The 21,213-nt window shown below is 38.5% G+C and overlaps 1 protein-coding gene across 2 annotated transcripts; it reads left to right on the top strand.

Annotated features, from left to right (window-relative positions):
- Window positions 1–4,300: 4,300 nt before the first annotated feature.
- On the top strand, window positions 4,301–18,805 carry LOC110692473. 2 transcript variants are annotated; one of them, XM_021869480.1, is made up of 6 exons: window positions 4,301–5,126; window positions 5,820–5,851; window positions 6,107–6,266; window positions 13,445–13,628; window positions 14,334–14,381; window positions 15,662–18,805. In XM_021869480.1, the coding sequence occupies exon 6, from the start codon at window positions 16,662–16,664 to the stop codon at window positions 18,780–18,782; it is 2,121 nt and encodes a 706-aa protein (XP_021725172.1). In that variant the 5' UTR covers window positions 4,301–5,126; window positions 5,820–5,851; window positions 6,107–6,266; window positions 13,445–13,628; window positions 14,334–14,381; window positions 15,662–16,661; the 3' UTR covers window positions 18,783–18,805. The 2 variants fall into 2 exon arrangements, with proteins under 2 accessions (XP_021725172.1, XP_021725173.1); XM_021869481.1 differs by having other exon boundaries at window positions 4,301–5,851.
- The last annotated feature ends 2,408 nt before the right edge of the window (window positions 18,806–21,213 follow it).

The raw sequence follows: 21,213 nt of genomic DNA, 5'->3' as shown, positions 1-21,213 counted from the left end.
TCGTAGTGCCCTTCATGAGTTCGGAAAGCCGTTTTGTGAATGTCTTCCGGCCTCATAAGAATTTGATGGTATCCGGCCTTTAAGTCGAGCTTAGAGAAAACCCGCGCCCCATGTAATTCATCTAGTAGCTCATCGATCACCGAGATCGGGTATTTATCGGGAACCGTCTCCTTGTTAAGGGCCCGATAATCGACACAAAAGCGCCACGAACCGTCCTTCTTCACCAATAGAACCGGGCTAGAGAAAGGGCTCGTGGAGGGCTTAATGATCCCGGCTTGCAACATTTCTCGGATGAGCTTCTCAATTTCATCCTTTTGAAACTGAGGGTATCGGTATGGTCGCACGCTAACCGGGTTACTCCCATCCTTGAGGACTAAAGCATGTTCATGTCCCCTAGTAGGAGGAAGCCCATTGGGCTCAGCAAACACCCCTTCAAATTCATTTAACACCCCTTCTAAAAAAGTGGGTAACTCACTGTCCTCCTGCTCCTTTCCCCCTTCTTCCATTCGATTTAATTCCACAAGCATTCCACCATTCTCTTTCCTTAAGGTTCTAATCATTGCCTTGAGATTGATACCGGACTTCGATAGGCTCGGCTCCCCCTTAATCGTGACAGGCTGCCCTTCCCACGTAAAGGACATCTTTTGAAGCTTCCAATTCGTCATCACCATTCCTAACTTTTCGAGCCACTGCACTCCTAAGATTACATCTGAGTTCCCAAGTTGAAGTGGTAAAAAATCCTCTTCAATCTCAATTGCATCCCCGAGCTTCAATTGTACGTTCTTGCATTGTCTTTGTCCTTTGATGGTCCCCCCATTACCGAGGGAAACTCCAAAAATGCTCCTTCCCACGACCGGTAGTCTCAATTTCTCGATGACTTGCAATGAAACAAAGTTATGTGTCGCTCCCGGGTCGATCATAATTACCATGGGCTTCCCTTTGATGGATCCCCTTAATTTCATTGTCTTGGGATTCGAGAGCCCCACAATAGAGTTCATAGAAACTGAGGCCGGAATCTCCGCCTCACCGTCCTCGGGTTCTTCAATTGCGGCAAACTCACCCTGCTCCTCCTCGTTTTCTTCCTCCACCATCAGCACATTCAACCCCTTGGCCGAACAAACATGCGTGGGCCCCGTCCATCGGCCGTCGCACCTAAAGCATAGGCCACGCGCCCTCTTGTCCTGTATTTCCCGGTCGGTCAGTCGTTGGACCTCTCCGCTGAAACGTGAGGTGCTTGACGATGCTCGGTTCTGGTAATTGTTGTTGGGTTGAGTGACTGAAGCAACGGACCCTTGGCTAGAATGGCTGGGTTGGTAATTTGTTTTGGGTGGGTTAAAAGATGGGTTTGATTTGGCTGGGGGTGTAAGATGGGATGTTGGTGTGTGAAGTCTGGGTCGGCCCACCTCCAAACAAGGTTGTAGCTGGGCTTTTGTTGAAGTATGAATAAGGCCCTGGTTTGACAAAGGCTCCACCCGATTTTTTTGGCCCGCTAACCCGATTTCTCTCCTCGACCCGGATTGCCAGATCCATCGCGTCTTCAAGGGTATGCGGACTCAACATTCGGATCTCCACCCTTATATCTTCCTTTAGACCATTAATGAATTGCCCCTTGAGGAGGCTTTCTGGTATGTCTGTCAGCGGCGATGCTTTCTCAATAAATGCGCGGCGATGCTCGATCACCGTCGTGGTTTTCTCAACGGCAAGCCACTGCTCATGTAGGGTTCCGGCATTGACCGGTCGAAATTGAGTTAGAACTCTCTGTTTCATGTCTTCCCAACCAATGATAGGGCGGCGGCGATTTTCCCATTGGTACCACCGTAGAGCATCACCTTCCATAGCCACCACGGCCGCCTGAGTCTTCTCGACTTCCGACAACTTGTAAAACTGAAAATATTGCTCTCCTCGTAATATCCACCCATCTGGGTCGGATCCATCAAACGTCGGTAAATCGAGTTTTCTGTATTTCCAAGACCCTCTACTGTCTTGCTGGTCGCCGAGGTTGCGGTAGTCACCCCCACCTCCAGCCTCCCAATTCCCGAACCTTAGGCCATTAAACCCACCGAGCTGTGGTTGCTCTACTTCCTCTGTCACCGGAATGTGTCGTGGAGTTGGTGGCGTATTAATGGCTTTGAGGGTGTTTCGAATTTCATCCAAAACTTTGTCCTGCCTACTCGTCATCGTGTTAATTTGCTGGGTAATATCTTGCCGGAACCTATCCATCTTGTCGTCGTTCGTCTGTCTCATTTTGTCCATGGCCTCTTCTTGTTGCTTCAGCAACGTTTGCTGAAGGGAATTTTCTCCATCTCCAAGCTTCTCCAATATTTCCTCCACCCGTTCTTCGAGCGCCGCTACCCTCTCCGGCGTCGCGGTCAGTGATGTTGGCGGCATGTCGGCTCTGATACCAACTGCAGCGAACTAGCGTGGAACAAGATAAAAATAATAATAGACGAAGGATTAAGTGTTTGATTGATAATTAAGCCAAAAGCTTTCGAAGTGTTTCCATGGCTTTAGGCCATGACTCTCCAACTTTCACTTACAAATTTTCTGGATACCTCCTCAATACTAGACTACTCTAACTTATACTACCAATACAAGCCTCAAATTGGCAAACAAGCCTTAATTACTACAACTTACTACTATTGGCATTTAACTACTTTAGTCCATTACAAACAAAAGGCTACTGCTTCCTGTCCCCTGCTGCTACAACGGTTCTCTGCTCTCCTTTTTCTTGGCTAAGTCATATTGTTGTTGGTGGTAATTTGCTGCCCCTGCCTTTGTCTTCTGCAATAAACAAGTGTCACGGGTTCTGGGAGGGAATGCATTGCACATCTCTATGTCCTCTTGAACCATTTTCCACACTTCTCAAACCCATCAATAATAGGAAAGTAAAAGGGAGATAAGGAGGAGGGAGGAAAATGTGGCTTACCTGTAAAAGAAAATGATTTTTATCTTTACGGATACGATTTCCACCACCGGGAAAATTGATTTTCACCCTTCACAAACCAAACAAAGGAAAATGGGGAAAAAAAAAGGGAAAACCATTTTCCACGAAAAACATGTTATATCAAACCAAAGGGGTCTAAGAGTTTGTCTTGCCTTGATTTTTCTGTAGCACAAGTGACTATGCAAGTTCTCGGTCATTATTTTGATGCATGAGCATAATTGAAACTGATATCTTTATGAGCATCCAGCATTTTTGATATCTATGGCCTAGAACATTGACAAAATTGCTCAGAAACTAAGTTAAGATTGATAAACTGTCATATTGTGGAGAAAATGGACACAGATAAATTACCATCTTGTTGTATGCTCTATGGAATTTAAGCGTAGCATCTACATATGTGAATATTAGTATTTAACTTGTAAGGGGTGTTAGTAGACTTCGAGTAATAAAGTTGCCGGGTCAAGTATATCTAAGGGAAAAATTAAGTCAGAGTATAGTAGTATATATGTTAATGTCAGAAATGACTCTTGTGACTTGTAAGTGATTATTTCCAGTCTACCTTTGAACATTCTGCCTACTATTCTCCTCTTGCAGCTGAGCCACTAAAAAATTTTAAGCTACCCTTTTATAAACACTTTAGGAATTTTTGCTGCCTATTAATTCAACAAAACCATCACTCCATCAGCTTTGGCATACTAATAGATTTTGACAATACAGAATACTTGGGCCTTGTTTGTCAATATAACACTGTGCAGACAATAGTATATTCCATTCCCAACTAGAAGACTTTACTAGCAAGCTGGGGTAGTAGGTTTGTTAGAAGACGGCTATATAAACGGTGTTTGGTGATTAGAAAAATAATTACTAAGTTGGCTAACACTTTTGAAATCCAGAACTGAAATGCTGGAAGATTGAGCACTTGCGAATTAGCATACTTGGGACCAGTGTACATAGATATGCTCTCTGTTGAATTTTGGTCCCTGATAAATATTCTCTCAGTCTAGTTTTATCTATGGTGGGAGATTGGTTCCATAGTTGTCCTATTTTCTGTCCACTCAATTCCCTCTTTACCTACATGCCTCTATCTCATATAATTTGTCTCTCCTCTTTCCCTATTTTCCAATATGTACATTTCTCCCGCTCTTTAATTGATCTATCAGTTGGGATGCTATTTTGCCTTTTGTTTTGAGGATACTTCTCTAATTGGTGTTGAGGTTATTCTTATGCTAACTCTCCAAGGCAAAAAAGTCTTCTTGTGCTAAAAGTGTAATCATTTTTATTGAACTTCTCCCTTGTTATGCGTCTTGAATCTTTAGTAGGAATTAGCTCTTGTTCTACACCTTGTTATTTAATTGAGCTTATGAGATTGTAATAGATGATTTGAATAACTAGGGGGTTACATTATGTTGGGTTGGTGGAGAATGTTTTAGCATGAAAAATCTGATTATTTGGTGAGGCTATTGAAGAAAAAAAAGGAATTTCTCAACGGTAACCCTTAGTTATGAATTCTTCTCTTTGAATTTTTACTTGGATGCTCTTTTTTTTCCCCTTACTTTTACACTTCTTTTTTCAAACTCTTTCATCGGATTATCTTGTTATGTCCCTTTTTCTATATCAGACAGTTCTTTACGACGATTTATGTTAGCCGACCCCAAATAGGATTTCAATGAGAAATAAAGGGATAACAATTTTTTATCTAGCAAATGGGTCAGATGGTGGTGTAATTTATGTCAACTATGTGTTTAGCAAGTTGGTACCAATTTGATGATGGGCACAAGCTAGAATCAATAAATGTAGCACACCTCAAAGTTGGTGTCTTGGATTTAATATTTCCATATATCGTTAAATGTGTGTTCTGTATTGCGTCTTTGTTTGATTTATACAAAAAGTCTCATTGTTACTCATAAAAGTTGGAAGATGCATAAATTCATATTACATTTTGTTGGTTGTACGTTCTATTTTCATCCATTCTTTTTCTTGGGTACACTTTCTTTTATCCTATTTTGGCAAACTTTTCTCACATTAACTAATCTACAACCACTCTACTCTTTCTTACAAAAACCCCACTTACAACAATTTCTCTCCTACTCTTGTTACACATATCCCACCTCTCAAATTCCCTTTCCACCTCTCGTTGGTCTGTGGTATCCATATGAAGTGTTACTAACATTTAGAACCGAAGGTACTCTTAACAACTAATCCTATCATAGTTTTAAAATTGTGAAAGACAGTAATCTACTTTTGCCAACCTCTTGTATCTTCTCATATGCATTTATTTTGTTGTGATTAGTTCAGTTGTCTTTGACATGTTGTGTGGTCGGAGGGTCCAGAAGGGTGTAAAAATACTTGTACAGAATATTGGATGGGAGGATAGTGTTATATTGTCAGCTTCTGTGTGTCTGTTGGCCCTGTCGTTACATAAGAGATATTTAAGGCTGTTAATATTGTTCATTTGTTTGTTATATTTGGTGATTTTCACTTTCAAAGTGCATGAGTTATTTGCGTGTGACCATCAATTTGTCCTAATGTTGATATGTATATCGTTATGGGATACTCCTATATGCCATTATAGTGTTATACAGTCAATTTTGCTAACATTGGTAAAGTTTTAGTGAACTAAGGGTGTACATGTTTTGACTTTGGTCTTTAGTATCTATATTTTTTCTGTATAAATATCACATTGAATGAAGAAGGGACCATAATTTTGTAGAATTCGATAATATTTGACTGAAAGAGCTTGGTGAAGCAAGTGGAACTGCATTCCTTGTTTGAATGATGACGTATTAAGAGATCAAACATGTACCATGGCCTATAGGTGTCTTTCTCTTCTGATATGGTCTGCTATTTACTTGAAATTTTGTGTTTTTCTTGTCAGGACGTTATGTTTCTCCTTCCGCTGCTGAAATGGTGAGACTTAGTTTATCCTTGCATTTTGACTGTGTAATTGGTAGCATACCTTTGTTTTCTATACCGACTCTTATAAGAAACATATATTTCTACTGAGAATCCCCAATATATGTTGACATATTTTAATACAAACCTACTTTCTGGAATTCTAAATTTTGGTATTTGCACATTGTTACACTAAATTTTATTTTTGAAGAAATACATTAAATTTTGACTAATGATAAATGATAAATAAATGTTATTTATATTTTGAAGTAAAACACAAGGAAACAAGGAAGTTCAAACCAGTCTTCAGTCCAGTACGAAGCCAAGCCTCAAATGTTGGTGTTGGATCAAGCGACTTTGATGGAAGAGAGGAGTTTAATAGTCAGAATATATCTTCAAATAGCTCATCCACTGAAAGCTCCTCTCAAATGTAAGTATCTATTTTCATTGTTGCAAGCTTGCTACCAAGTAAGCTTTTATTTGTAATCTTTATGTCATAAAAAGTACACTGTTGTTTGTAATCTTTATGTCATAAACAGTTGAATTTATTTGAAAACACGTATGACTGATAGAGTGATAGGCATCACCTAATTAAAATAATCCCAAAATCCACTAACAAGGTAGTGAGGGAAGTAGAGTCATACGATGTCCTTTTGATCCTATTATTTATGGGATCGAGTGTTTTGATGTTGGAATAATTGAAACTAAGACAATAATTGAATAGGGAATGATAAATACTAAGGCCTTGTTTGGTTGACAACATAAAATGGAGGAAGTGAAAATTCATGGAAATTAATTAGTTCAATAATTGTTTGGTTGACACACAAAAACAAAATGGAGGAAGTGGGAATTCATGGGAATTCCAACTCCCCATAAAACATGGAAAGTAAATCACCATGCCCCCCTTTGGTTAATCAAGATTCATGGGTTTAACCCCCTCTTCCCTTCTTCCCCAATTCTTCACTTTCTCTCTCTACTTTCCAAACCCTAACTTCTCAACTCTACAAACTTTAAATCTCTCACCCTTCCTCAAATCTCTCAAATTCTCAATCTTTGTTACATCTACTGTCTAATACACTTTACTTTATCTTCATTCTCCATAGTTTACAAGTTTCAAATATCCTATAGAGAAATACCTTCAATTACTCAAATATGGCACCAAAAAGGTCAAGACTGGCTCTGATAGCTCGAGATAACCACAATTAGATATTTAACAAGACCTTTTGGACATAGTCATTGAATTCTAAAGGGTATATCTCAATCATTCTTAGTTTTAAAAGGCACGAGACGCACTGAGAGCTTAGCCGTTAGGCAAAAGGCGTAGATGTGCACCTTTCGTATATGAGGCGCTTTTTAAATTTTTTATATATTTATTATACTGCTTTCTTAGTACTTCCGCCGTTTCTATTTATTTGACGCATTCAATGTAAACACACATATTAAGGAGAGGAGATAGAATGGGAGAGAATGATAAAGCAAGTGGGGTACAAAAAAAAAACAAGGTATAAAACTTACCCAAAAAGAAAACGTGACAACTAAAAATAAACTTCTTAAAAAGAAATACGTGTCAACTAGGGGTGGGACTTTTCAAACCGAACCGTGAAACCGTCCGTTACCGAACCGAACCATCACGGACCGAACCGTTTATAACCCGCTAATTTTAAACCGAAAACCGAACTGAACCGTATAATGTCAAACTGAAACCGAACCAAACCAATTAATGTTAACCCGTTACGAACCGTAAACCAATAACAAACCAAACCGTTTATAAACCGAAGTCGTTTGAACGGATTAATGTTAACCCGCTAACTGTTTAAACCGAACCGTTTATAAACCGAAACCATTTAAACCGTAGGAAAAAACCGTTTAAATCGAACCATTTACAACCCGCTAACCGTTTAAACCGAACTGTTATAACCCATTAAACCGTTTAAACCGAACTATTTTCAAACCGCAACCCGTTTAAACCGATCCGATTCCAAATATTTAAACCGAACCGTTTACAACCCGTTCCATTCAAATTGAACTATTTACAGCCTTTAACAATTTGTTAGAATTCCACGAAATATATTTGATGTTTAATGTAATTTAACAGTACAATTTTTTTTACATATAATTATTGATTTAAATTAAATTTTTTTGCTATTATAAATTTAAAATTATATTCTTGTATAACTAAATTAGGAGTTATAAATTAAATAAAAAAATGAAAAAATTTGGCCACCCACCCAATCCAACCACCCTCCACCCACCCACCACTGTAACCCACCCTAACACCACCCCCGCCGTCACCCCAGACCCACCCTAACACTACCCCCCACCCACCACCGTTACCGTAACCCACCCCCACCCCACCAACGTCAACCCAGACCCACCCTAACACCACCCCCGCACCCACCATAATTACCGTAACCCACCCCACCCCACCCCACCACCCACCGTAAATAAAAAAACCCAGACCCAAACCTTACCCCACCCCATCCACCACCGTCACCGTAAATAATAAAAACCCAGACCCATACCCCACCCCACCTACCACCATCACCGTAACGTACCCCACCCCACCCCCTTAACAAACCCCACCCCACCCCACCCACCACCGTCACTGTAAAAAAAAAAAAAAATACCAGACCCAACCCAACCACACCCACCACCGTCACCGTAACACACCCCACCCCACCCCATACAAAAAAATCGAAAAAAACCCAAACCCACCGTAACCCCACCCCACCCACCCCCACGAAACCCAACATCCTCGAAACCCCCCAACTCACTCTAATTGCTCACCCACCATAAAACTCCCTCCCTCGAAAAATCCTCCCTCCCCACCCACCCGAACCCAGTCTAACCGCCGCCGCACCCACCCTAACTCGGCCCCCTCCGTTGCCCACAACTTGAAAAAAAATTAAAAAGAAAAACAAAAAATAAAAAAAGGAAGAACGAAAACACCTTATATATTAATCCTGAATTTGGCCTCGAATTTGGTTTTAAAAGGCCAAATTCGATCATGAAACAACTAGATCAAGAGTTTCGTGGTCGAATTTGATCATAAAAACCGTCGTGCGTGGTGCCGGTGGACGGAGACGGAGAAACGAGATGGAAGAAAGGAGAACATAGACGGAAGAAGGGAGAAGAAGGAAGAAGAAGAAAGGAAGAAGGAAGAGGAGATGAGAGAGAAAACGAGAGAGCAGTGAGCATATTAGCAGCCATGGCTTCAAAAAATTGATAATATTATAGAAGAGGATTAAGAAAACGAAAGAGAAATCAAAAAGAGTACTAAAGAGACGATGGTAAGAGTGATCTGATTGGTGGAAAAGAAAACACACGGATCGTGAATTGGAATGTGTGCGATGATAGGCCGTTAGATGACATGCAAATCAATGGCTGATATTTAATATAAGACGGTGACACGGATCATGGGATAATGGATTTGGATAGTATGTTTTTTTTTATTCATAGCTACATACTAATAAAACACTACTTTACTCTTAACTTTATGTAACTTATAAATTGTAAGAAACACAAATGTTTGGAAATTGGAATTGATTCAATATGACATATTTAATGTATATTAGTTATATGTATATCAGTATATGTAATAAATAATAATGTATGGTACGATTGGTATCATACTATCATTGGTATGTATAGATAATCGATAAATGTATCTAATTATTAAAACTTAAAACAGTTGATGATCGATCTAATTGAATACTTCTACTTCCCCACCCGTTTTCTTTAACTTGCAAGTTGCAACATATATATGTTGCAGCCTTGTAGGCACGTAATCTTAAAAGGTGATTAGAGAGGGTAAGACAACAAAGTAATTCAACAATATAACTTTAACACCAAAATTATGGAATAGTTACAAACAATTGTCAATTATTACTTTATTAGACTAATGGGAAATTGAATAATCGTGATTTTAATTAAACATCCAAATATAGTTCTGTAACATTAAATTATTAGTTTATTACAATATCAATTATCGATTTATCGTATTCAAAGTACCAATTCATCAAATCATGGTTATGACGCGATCTTTAAAACAATTAAAACAAGAAGCTGATAGCCTGATAATATTTGATAATGAAACAATAATACATTAATACCTTATAAATTTGTAATAGACTAATATTTAATAAACAACAACAAGACTATAACCAAATTTGAAACATAAACATTAACATGATATAGAATGAATGAGAATTTCTGTAATTCTATATAATCTGATATCTGAATCGATTTATCGTATTCAAAGTAGCAATTCATCAAAACATGGTCATGACGCGATATCTAAAACAATCCAACAAGAAGCTGATAACCTAATAATATATATTTAATAATGAAACAATAATACATTAATACATTATAAATTTGTAATAGACTAATATGATAATATCGAATAAACAACAACAAGAGTATAACCAAACTTGAAACATAACATATTAACATGATATAGAATAATTGAATAAATGAAGATTTGTGTAATTGTATATAATCCGATGTCTGAAAATAAAGTGACGAAGTCCCAACTTTATATAAAACGAAAATAGCTAACCGGTCAAAAATCTCTTAAAACCCAATTTCTACTCGATCCATTATTTTTTTCACCAACCTATGCCGACCCGCTAATGAAATGGAAATACTAGTCCCAACTTGATATAAAACAAAGCGCGCTAACTGGTCAAAACCACTTTTTAGAACTCGATTTCAACCCGATCCTATTTAACTAATTACCAAACTAACCCGAACGATTTTAGCACCAAACCGAGTATAAACCGAACCGATATGAATCGAACTAGCATTAACCCGGGTAAACCCGCCCCTGAACCGACCCATTTCAAAATAATCCGTTCATGACCCGAACCTATATGAACCCGGACCGACGTTGACCCGGTAAAACCGCCCCTGAACCGATCTGTTTCAAACCGGTCAGATCATGACCCGAACCGTTTATAAACCGAACGGGCATTGACCCGGGTAAACCCGCCCCTGAACCGACCTGTTTCAAACCGACCCGATTATTAACCGAACCGTTTAAAAACCGAACCGGCATTGACCCGAGTAAATCCGCCCCTGAAGCGACCCATTTCTAACCGATCTGATTATGACCCGAACTGTTTATAAACCGAACCGTTTATGACCCGAACCGAATTTAAATCGTACAAAAATAAACCGAAACCGAACCGACCTGTGACTAATCAAAACCGAATTGAACCGACCCGCCGTCTAAATGAAACCGTTTTAACCCGAAACGTTTCAAACCGAAACCGTTTCAAACTGAGGTCAAACCGAACTGCCAGACCGAAGTCCCACCCCTAGTGTCAACTAAAAAAAAAGAGGTAATATTAAATATATAGAAAAAAACTGATTTATAATAAAAAGTAAAAAGCTTTTTAATAACAATAAAAAAAGATGGGAGTTTAAAGTTGAAAGTTCTACATTCATTTACAGGGGGAATTTTTTTTTCCTATTCGTCAACTAATTCCTACTCATTTCATATATAGAAATTCTTTAAATCATATGGAAATTGATAATGAGGTTAAAATGTTGTTTTAATGTGTCAAGTCAAATATTTAGTTTGTCTTATTACACTTTTTCCCAAATTACTTGTGAATTTTTGAGCTCTTTAAGTGTTGTGAAATCTAGAGGGGGTGATATCACCTTGTACTATAGATTAATAAATAGAGTTATTGATGAGTTTGAATGAGTTCGCTCGAACTTTCGGCCTAAGCATTAATTGTATTCACAATTTGCCACCCAAATATATCGTCGTAAGTCTTTGGAGGGCTCTCACCGGTCAGGAGAACTGTGATTCCTTCCAACTTCTAAATGCCACTCTAATCCACCACTTTATCCCTAAGGTTTGGCAATGGTTTACCGGCATTACTTTTTTAGGAGGCATGAGCCTCAAAATGTTAAGAGTGAGGAATTGGCCATTTTTGGTAGTTATGTTTACTGAACAACTAACGGTACTAACCCTTAAAAAATTAATATTGCGCACCAACTTGCAGTCCACCATAATAATATAGGCTAAGGGCACTACATTGCTGTCCCATTTACTTTGGTGGCTTGGTCCTGGTCCTGGTCCTGGTCCGGTCCTATTCGATCTAGCCTATATAGTCTACATGGTTTCTAAAAACTGTACTCCTATAAAGCAATAAAAAAACTAAGCTAATTGCATCTATCACTATCAGTAGACTCCAACAATGACTTCCTTATATCTCTATGCAGGAGTATTTTTACTCTATAAATAATTATAGCATTCCTCCAGATCCAAATGCCTTTGCACTCATTTTCCTGGCAATCTTATTTTCATTCTGCACTTTTTCTCTGAAAGACTTCATCTGTGTTATAAACCAGATTTCCCACTTCAAGATTAACACTAAGAACAGTAATTTAAGGCTTAAAGCTTGAGTAATTAATTGCTAATGATTTTAGAATACAAACTAAGTAGGATAACTATAGCTTTAGGCTATAAATCTCAAGGTAGCTTGAGGCTACTACTCTCATGAAGAACTCACTGAACTCACTTAATTTCTGGATAATCTAACTACTAAGTTTACTACCCTATTTATAATCAAGACATCTAAGACTAAAGATGGATACATGTGACTCCTTAGCTAAAATGGCAAAGCCATTTTTAGACATTGTTAAGGCTGTTGCTTGTTTTCCTTTTCTTTGCTTCTGCTGTCCCTTCATCTGTTGCCGCTTCTTGACTGTTGACCTACGGTTTTTCAACCTTGGGCCTACGGGTGTACACTTTGACGGGTTGGGCCGTATGGTGATTCATTACAATCTGCCTTCTCAGCTGCAACACATTGAGCACATATTTCTAGACTTCAGCTGATGAGCTGACAAAGAGCAAGAGAAGAACTAATGTCAAAGCTCTGTGGAGCCTGATCATTTAACTTCGGCTTTGCACACATTGAATGCCCCAACTTGTGATTCTGCCTTTAGTGTGTATTATATGCAAAATAGTCATCCACAAAGTGAATACAATTTTATGACAAGCTTTAATATTACAGATCACCCTTATCCACACCACCTTTTCGTATGGTTCTTGAAGCTTTTGTTACATAAGTTTGAAATTTTGAATGAGAAGCCACTTTAACTGTTAACTGCATTCCACCCACCAACCTTATCAATGTAGTCTACATATCCAAATTTTCCTCACAAGCCATGAAGTGTGGAATAGGCATAGTGGAGACATCCCTATCCTTGACATAATATATGTGAATTCATTTGACCCAAAGTTTGTCCTTTCTGTCAGCTAATGCCAAATGGATTTTGGTAAGGGTAGCCTTATTCCACGCATGAAGGTGTTTCATGATTGTTGTATGAATTTTGCCATCTCTTTAGTATCCTATAAGATAATGTCTCATGTGGCTGTATCTGAAAATGTGCTGTGATGTGTCTGACAATCAGAATAACATGTTTGTGATTCCTGCTCCTGTACTTCGATGTGACAACCTTTTCATTGTTCACCTTTTGACTTCTGATTAGCCTTTCATGCAGAATATGTCATATCTTAATCGTGTATGATCTGTTGCAATGTGTATTAGGATGACATCAATTTATGTTCAATTTTCGATTGTTTGGCAGTGACAAGCGTCCTAGCCGAATCCCTTATCCTCTCTCTATAGCTATGGTTCTAGGTGGGTGTGCTCTGGCATTTTCCCTTGTAATGTTTGTCAAAGGAGGGCCTTCATAAATATTGGCTGCAATTACAAAGACCGGATTTACTGCTGCATTCACATTAATGTTTGTCTCAGAAATTGGGGACAAGGTATACATTTTGTAACAAAGCTTTTATCCGTTCTTTTGAAATTGTATCGGTCTGCAGTGTCATTTGAGTCCGTGATTTGAATTAGAATAATCACCAGGAGCATATCACATTCCTTGATCACATATTCTTTTGATTTGAGTATATAATGTTAATTACAGATGGCTAGTTACTTTGCTAACCTATATTTGAAAATAATGTTGAAGCCAAGATTTTTTTTTTCTTGGAAACATCTGGATAAATATTTTTCCATATGAACTAACCAGCATTACTGTGCTGCTATATTAGTAGATGTGATATTTATTACAATTATGTTTGAGCTTTTGTTTGGCTTTCAAGTAGGACCTCATGGCCATACAAAAATCGTAAAGATTCTATGATTTCAATCGCGATTATAACTTATCCATAGGCAGGATTACAGGCTGTTAAAGTGAACAAAAATGAGCCTTTTAATCAAGTTATTGTCCTCATAAAATGCATATTTTTTTATGGAAGGTCTTTACATAATGCAGTGTCAATGTTCAGTATAATGTTTACCTGTAATAGGCCTGAGATCAAATAACTCGTGCAATTTTCAGATTTTTATTTTATTTTATTTTTTTTAAAGGACAAATGTTATATTTCCATTTTATATACCTTTAGACTGCCTCTGGAATGTTATTTTGTGAAATGGAAATGTTGATAAGTTGCTTTGCGTTTGTGGAACAGACATTTTTTATTGCTGCTCTCCTGGCCATGCAGTATAAAAAAGGACTGGTATGATTCTCTCTCTCTCTCTCTCTCTCTCTCTCTCTCTCATACTCTCATCCTAAGGTCTGATGCTTTCATGTATTCTACCAACTTAATATTGATGCTCAATCTCATCAGAAGGTGGATGGCCTACCAACTTAATGAAAAATATTCATGGAAGATTAGAAAGTTGAGATCTGTTACCAGTGAGCTCTAATAAAATTTGAATTTTAAATGATAACCTTCTTAGAATTACTGTGTGTAGGTGGCACTTTTTAGCCATTCTACAAAGAAGTTTCCTGTTTCCTCTGTGTATAAGCAGCATAATTTAGGCATAGTTTCTAATGTGCTTTTTTCTCAGGATAATCAAGAGGATGCCAGCTAGTTTTACCTGTTTTCTGCGTGTTGAAAATTGATTATCAATATTCAGGCATGAAATATTGAATATTTGTAATAAGGATATGCTTTGCCAAGTATCATGAAGAGCAGAGTGGAGGGTCTATTGTTTTCAATTAGGGTTGAATTTGTCAAAGAGGATCTTTCCTGAGATTTGCATGACACCAAAGAATTCTGTGCCCAATGTAAAGACCATCTTTTTATCTATTAAGGACATTTGATGGTATACTCCCTAATCTAGCATATAGGGTTAAAAAAGACAGATTGAAGGGAACATCTTATAATTAAAAAATGCAGTGAACTAGTCTAACTTTTCATAAATCTATCAATGATGAGTTGGCCCTTACAACCACAAGTAATGTAGAAAATTGGTGAAGCTTGAGAAACTGATAAAGGAAAAGAGTAAGCTTATCTGACTAGGCCGTGCCAAGGTTTATGATAACATGGATTGATGAACTAAAGAAGCATAAGATATATTACTAGAACCTTGTTTCTCTCTCTGTTGCTTGTGCATGTTTACTTATCCGGAAATTAATAAAGAGCCTTCAACCAAGATTGTCAAAAGAAATTGAGTAAATTGTTGTTTTGCTAGCGTTTATAGTGTCACTACTCACTAGTTTCTCCAGATCTATTACAGTGAATATCCCTCTATTCGAAGGTTCAAGAAGTTATGTTAACTAACTTCTGTCTGCCAGGTATCTTGAGTTTTGTTCCCCTTGATCTTTTGGGTCGCCATTCTGTAGAGCTACCATATGTCAGTGTTGAGTATAGCCTTTTCTTTCACAAGTCCTTTTTCTGCGACATGATTAACTGTTAAAGCATTTTCTAGAGAGAGGATGATCACCAGTGCAAAATTGAGTGTATTTCCACTGATGGAAATCCTATGTTACAATCTTTTTTTCATGAAACAGGTTCTGTTAGGATCAATGGGTGCCCTTGGACTAATGACCATCCTCTCTGTGATAATAGGACGAGTATTTCAGTCTGTACCGGCTCAATTTCAGACAAGTAAGTGTTTACCTCACATTTGAGGAATCATGTTTGTAATTGTTGGCCTAACTTATGATTGCACTATGTGTCAGGGTGTCAGGCTCATGAAACCACCTTTTCTATTTTTTTATTGGGAAATTCTCATGTCGCCTCTAAAAATTGCTATGCTTGATTGCTAGCCCCTTTTGTTAAAAAAAAAAAAAACAATTTACAAAATGACCCTAATTCATTTATTATTCACTTATTAAGACCTAATCCATTTATCACTAAAATGCAAATTGTGGTTTACCTAATAAATTACTTATATGGCCCTACAATCCTCAACTTTCTCCCTACTCACACCACTTTACAACATCAACCACCATCACCATACATTTGTTAGTAAGACCCTTTTTAGCCCAGCACAGTACACCTTTTTGCCCATTTTTTTCTTAATCAATTTAAAAGATGGCAAATTGTAAACTAATAATCCCACCTTTAGGTGGTCTTCCACAAACAATCCCACCTTTCTAAAATCCAGAAACAATCCCACCTATTCCCCCTATCTTCCATTAACGATCCTTTTTACAGGTTACCCCTTAAACCGGTGAACCTATTCTATTTCCCTCCCTAAAGTCTTTCTTCTCCAACGGTTTTCCCCCAAAAAAAACATAAGTTTCGCCATTTTTATGAAACAAAGTAACAATTAAAAAAAAAATTAACTTTCAGAAACTTATCTTCATCGAAAGGACTGCAATTGTTCATTGATTGAAGGAAATTAAGGTCCTTAGCACAACAATTCAAGGTGGGCTAATTAGAGGTAAATTTTCGACAAACCCTAGCTTTCTTAAATTTGCGAATTAAAGCAATTAAACGAAGATAGCTTCGATTAACATAGTGAAGATTAATTTAAGTAGTTATTGAGACTGTTTGCGTATTGTAATGGGTCTTGCATGTTTGAAAATATATCATGGTGGGAAGTTTAAATTTGACAGTAATGGTTACTGGGTTTATTTGGGAGGGAAGTTCAGAACTTTTGATGTTGATGTTGATGAGTTGTGTTGGTTTTATATGAAGGAATTAGTTGCTAAATGTGGTAATTATTCTGGAAATTTCAAACTTTATTACTTAAATCCTGCACTTGACTTAAGGGGTGGGTTAAAGTCTGCATTTACTGATGATGAATTCAGAGAATTGGGTAGGGTAATGGTGGAGAACAGAACAGTAGACTTGTATGTAGTTGTTGATGATGTTCAGCCTGAATTTGTTAAACAATCCCAGACTGGATCCAATACCACAACCCAGCCCACTTCAGCCATTGTTGCCACAGAACATGAGCCCAATAGGCCCAAAAAATTGATACCTAAGAGAGCTGGCATTTTGAGTCAGGCATCTAGTGCAGCTTCAGAGAAGCTGCATGTGTTGGAAAAGTCTAAAGGCAAAGCAGTAGAAGTGGTCCCCACTCTAACAACAAACAAACAACTTCAACCATTTCCTAGATCTAGTACCTCCATTTCATTACCAGAAAACCCTAGTCAAACAACAGCAACCCCAACTCAAACAGAAAACACATTAGAGCCTCATTCTGAATTCATTAGATGTGAAGTGTCAGGGGACTATGATTGGGAGGAAGACAGACCTAATAGCCCCATTGCCATAGATGAGTTACTGCATGGTTTAGGAAGTGATGAAGATGATGATGATAGAGATTATGTGTTAGAAGATGATTTGGAGGGTGAGTCTGATGCAGATGAGTATGAGGATGAGGTTAATCTCAGAAATGAGTATGAGGAAGAGGATTGGCTAGGTGATTATGAGATTTATCAAGCTAACTATGATTTAGATGGGGAAGATGATGATGTTAGTGACATTGAAGAGTTGAAGGAGCCAGAGGATTTTGATGCTGATAGTAGTGATGATGAGAAAAGGGAGGCAAGGGAAAAAGTGAAAGGTTTCAATTGTAGTGTAGTAGAATTGGCACAATCACTACAAGTTCAAGCTGCTAAGGGTAATTTAGCTGCACAACAGGAGGGGAACAAAGGGGGTGAGAGTAGTATACAGGTTGGGGAGACTAGTAAACAAGCTGGGGAGGGTGGAAAACAGGCTGGTTACAACTCTGAATATGAAGAATCTGATGAAGAAATTCACACACCTAGGGGAAGTGATGAAGAGGAGACAATTGGGGAAAGAAAGAGCAGGAGAGGTCTGCTTGTAGGGCTTGAGACTGACTTTACTCAGTTTCAGTGGAAAGTTGGGCATAGATTTGCAACTAGGGAGGACTTCAAGCAAGCTGTTGCTAAGTTTGCAATTTTTCAAGGTAGAAATCTAACTATTGTGACAGCAAATAAAAGTAGGCAACAAAGAATTGGTGTGAGGTGCAGTGAAGGGTTTCCTTTTAGGTTGTATGCCTCTTGGGACTCCTGGAGAGGTTCCTTTGTAGTTAAAACAGTAGTGTCAAACCATAGTTGCATCAGAACTATGGAGAAAAACAAGCAGCTAAAAGGGTCATGGTTGGCAGAACAACTACTTGATGTGTTTAAGGCTAGGCCTCATTGGCCAGCTAAAGAGATCATTGAAACAGTCAGGAGAGCTTACAGGGTTATCATTAGGAAAGAGTTTGCTTACAAGGTAAAGTGGCATGCTCACAAAAAGCTTCATGGCTCCATGAGAGAGCATTATGGGAAGGTTGGCAGGTATCTTGAAGCCTTGAAAAGGTCCAGTCCAAACACACAGTTGGACTTAGTCACATACATGGACAAGAATAAGCCACCACAGATTTTTCAGAGGTTGTATGTCTGTTTTGAGGGATTGCAAAAAGGTTGGATGGAGGGTTGCAGAAAAATTATATGTGTTGATGCTTGCTTTTTGAAGACATTCCTAGGGGGACAGTTGATGTCTGCTGTAGGCAGAGATGGGAATGATCAGATGTACCCAATTGCTTGGGCAGTGGTGGAGGGTAAAGATAATACTTCCTGGGAGTGGTTTCTGAATAACCTCAGCAAAAGCCTTCAGCTTGGTGATGGTTCTAGAACAGTGATTGTGTCAGATGAGCATCAAGTATAAACTTCAACTGTTTTTGGTTTTTTTTTTTTTTTCCTGAATTCATTAATACATATATTTGGTTATGTTGGTTTTTTTTGCTGAATTCATTAATACATATTGCTTTACTAGGCCATTCTAAGAGGGGTTAGTGTGACACTCCCTCAAGCTGAGCACAGACATTGTGCAAGACATATTTTTTCAAATTGGCACAAGAATTTCAGAGGTGATGAAATGAAATTGATGTTTTGGAGCTGTGCAAAGTCATATAGTGAAGCTGACTATAGAGATGCACTTAATAAGCTGGAGACAACTAGTGCTGCAGCTGCTGCAGGCTTCAAAAGTTACAACCCAAATGTCTTCTGCAGGGCATTTTTGAAAACTGATGTGAAGGCAGATGCCATCACATCTAACATGGCTGAGACATTTAATGGGTATATCATTAATGCTAGGGAAAAACATTTGCTTTATATGTTGGAGGATATAAGGGCATCTGTAATGAGGAGGTTGGTGATTAAGAGGAAGGAAATGGAAAAATGGAAGAGTGTTTTATGTCCAAGGATTTAGAAGAAGTTAGAATCAGAGAAAGAGGAAGCTGCTAATTGTGAGGTCATTCCTTCTTCACAGAGTGTGTTTCAAGTGAGCCATATCTTGGATACTATGTCTGTGGACCTAGAAAAAATAACTTGCACATGCAGAAAATGGAACATGTGTGGGATCCCATGTTGCCATGCAGTGGCTGCAATTTTTTTCTGTCATAAGAAGGCAGAAGATTATGTTGATGAGTGTTATAAGAAGGAGATGTACTTGAAAGCATATGGGAATTCAATCCCTCCAATTGAAGGTGAAAGGCATTGGCCTCAATCAGAGTTGAGTATGGATCCACCCCCCATCAAAGTAGGACCAGGAAGGCCAAGGAAGAATAGAAGAAAGGATCCATTTGAGGACCCTAAAAAGCCAGGAAAGTTGACCAAACATGGCATGGAAATGACATGCTCTGTGTGTCAACAAAAGGGCCATAATAAGAGAAGGTGCCCTAACAGAGGAACTACTCTGCCACAAGCCCCACAAACCCCAGATGAGCCTCCAGCAAAGAGAGCAAGGGGTAGGCCAAGGAAAGAGGCTACAACTTCCCAACCTATGCACCCATGCTCTTCTACTCATCTAACAGCAACAGCTGAACCTTCAAGAATAGGAAGGGGAGGTAGAGTGATCAGCAGGGGAGACAACTCAGCTGGAAGGGGAACTGGCAGAGCTAGGGGAAGGGATGCTCCAACTAGTAAGGGTGGAAGAACTGGTAGGGGAGGGGAAGCTTCAGGCAGTATGGGAAGAGGTGTTACCACAACAACAGGAGGTAACAGAGATGGTAGAGGAACAAGGGGTGGTAGAGGATCAAGGGATGGAAGAGGTAGAGGAAGAAATCAGGTCCCCCAAGGTTTTGGTGTTTATTTGACATCAGATGGCTCTACATTCACTACTGTATGACAGTAACTTATTGCCTATTTTATTACAAAGCCTATTTATGTGGAAACAAAACTAACTCCTTTTTTTTTTTCAATGCAGCCACCAGGAAGTGCAGAACCTCAAGATGTTTCAGCATACACCACTACTTTCTCCTACAACTTCAGTCAGGGTTCCTCAAATTAGAACAACATGTAATAAGGATATATTAGTTAGTTAAGATCAATGACATTCCTAAGTTTATGCAATTCAAACCTATGTTTATGTATCTTCATTTGAACAGAGTTTGTCTTGTATTTTGAAGAATTTCATGTTATGCTATATATGCTCTCTGTTTGTGCAATTTTTTTCATAGTATATATGTTGTATTAAAGTGTTTAAAACAGTGGCTGCAACAACAATTAAATTGCAAGAATTTCAGCAACAACAATTTAACCAAGCAACATAAGTCATATATTCATTGAAATTGCCATGGTTACAAAAGTCAGTGAAGGTCAGCACCTACACTACAGTCAAGCTTTACTTCCTTCTTTAAGTCAAGCCTAGCCTACTGAATACCATCCTAGCATGCCAAATTAAGCAAAAAAACCAAACACTTTCACATCTGAAAACTACCCAAAATACAGATGTCCCAACCAACCCACAACCCACTTATACTACACCTTCACAGCAACCCCAAAAAACTACCTTCACCCCATCATCAACACACCCTATTTCATCAACAGCACAAGGGTGAAAAATGCCCAAGAGAAGACCAGAGTAAGCATTAGCCTTTTGTCAGTGTTGTTTTCCTTGAGTTCAAACATTGTTTCAGTCGTTGCAATGCCCATTTCCTCCACCTCTTCAACCAGCTTCTCTTTCTTTGCCTTGAGCCTCTTCACTTTATCCTTCATCATGTCCATTTCATACTCAAGCTCACAGATTCTGGTCTCCTTCTCCATAACCAAATGCTGCAGATCACAAACATCATCCACCTCATCAGCCCACTTGAAAA

This window comes from Chenopodium quinoa, unplaced genomic scaffold (genome assembly GCF_001683475.1).
Source record: "Chenopodium quinoa cultivar QQ74 unplaced genomic scaffold, ASM168347v1, whole genome shotgun sequence".
Taxonomy (NCBI): domain Eukaryota; kingdom Viridiplantae; phylum Streptophyta; class Magnoliopsida; order Caryophyllales; family Amaranthaceae; genus Chenopodium; species Chenopodium quinoa.
The sequence above is the reverse complement of the archived record's forward strand: the minus strand, read 5'-3'. Positions and strand labels throughout refer to the sequence as shown.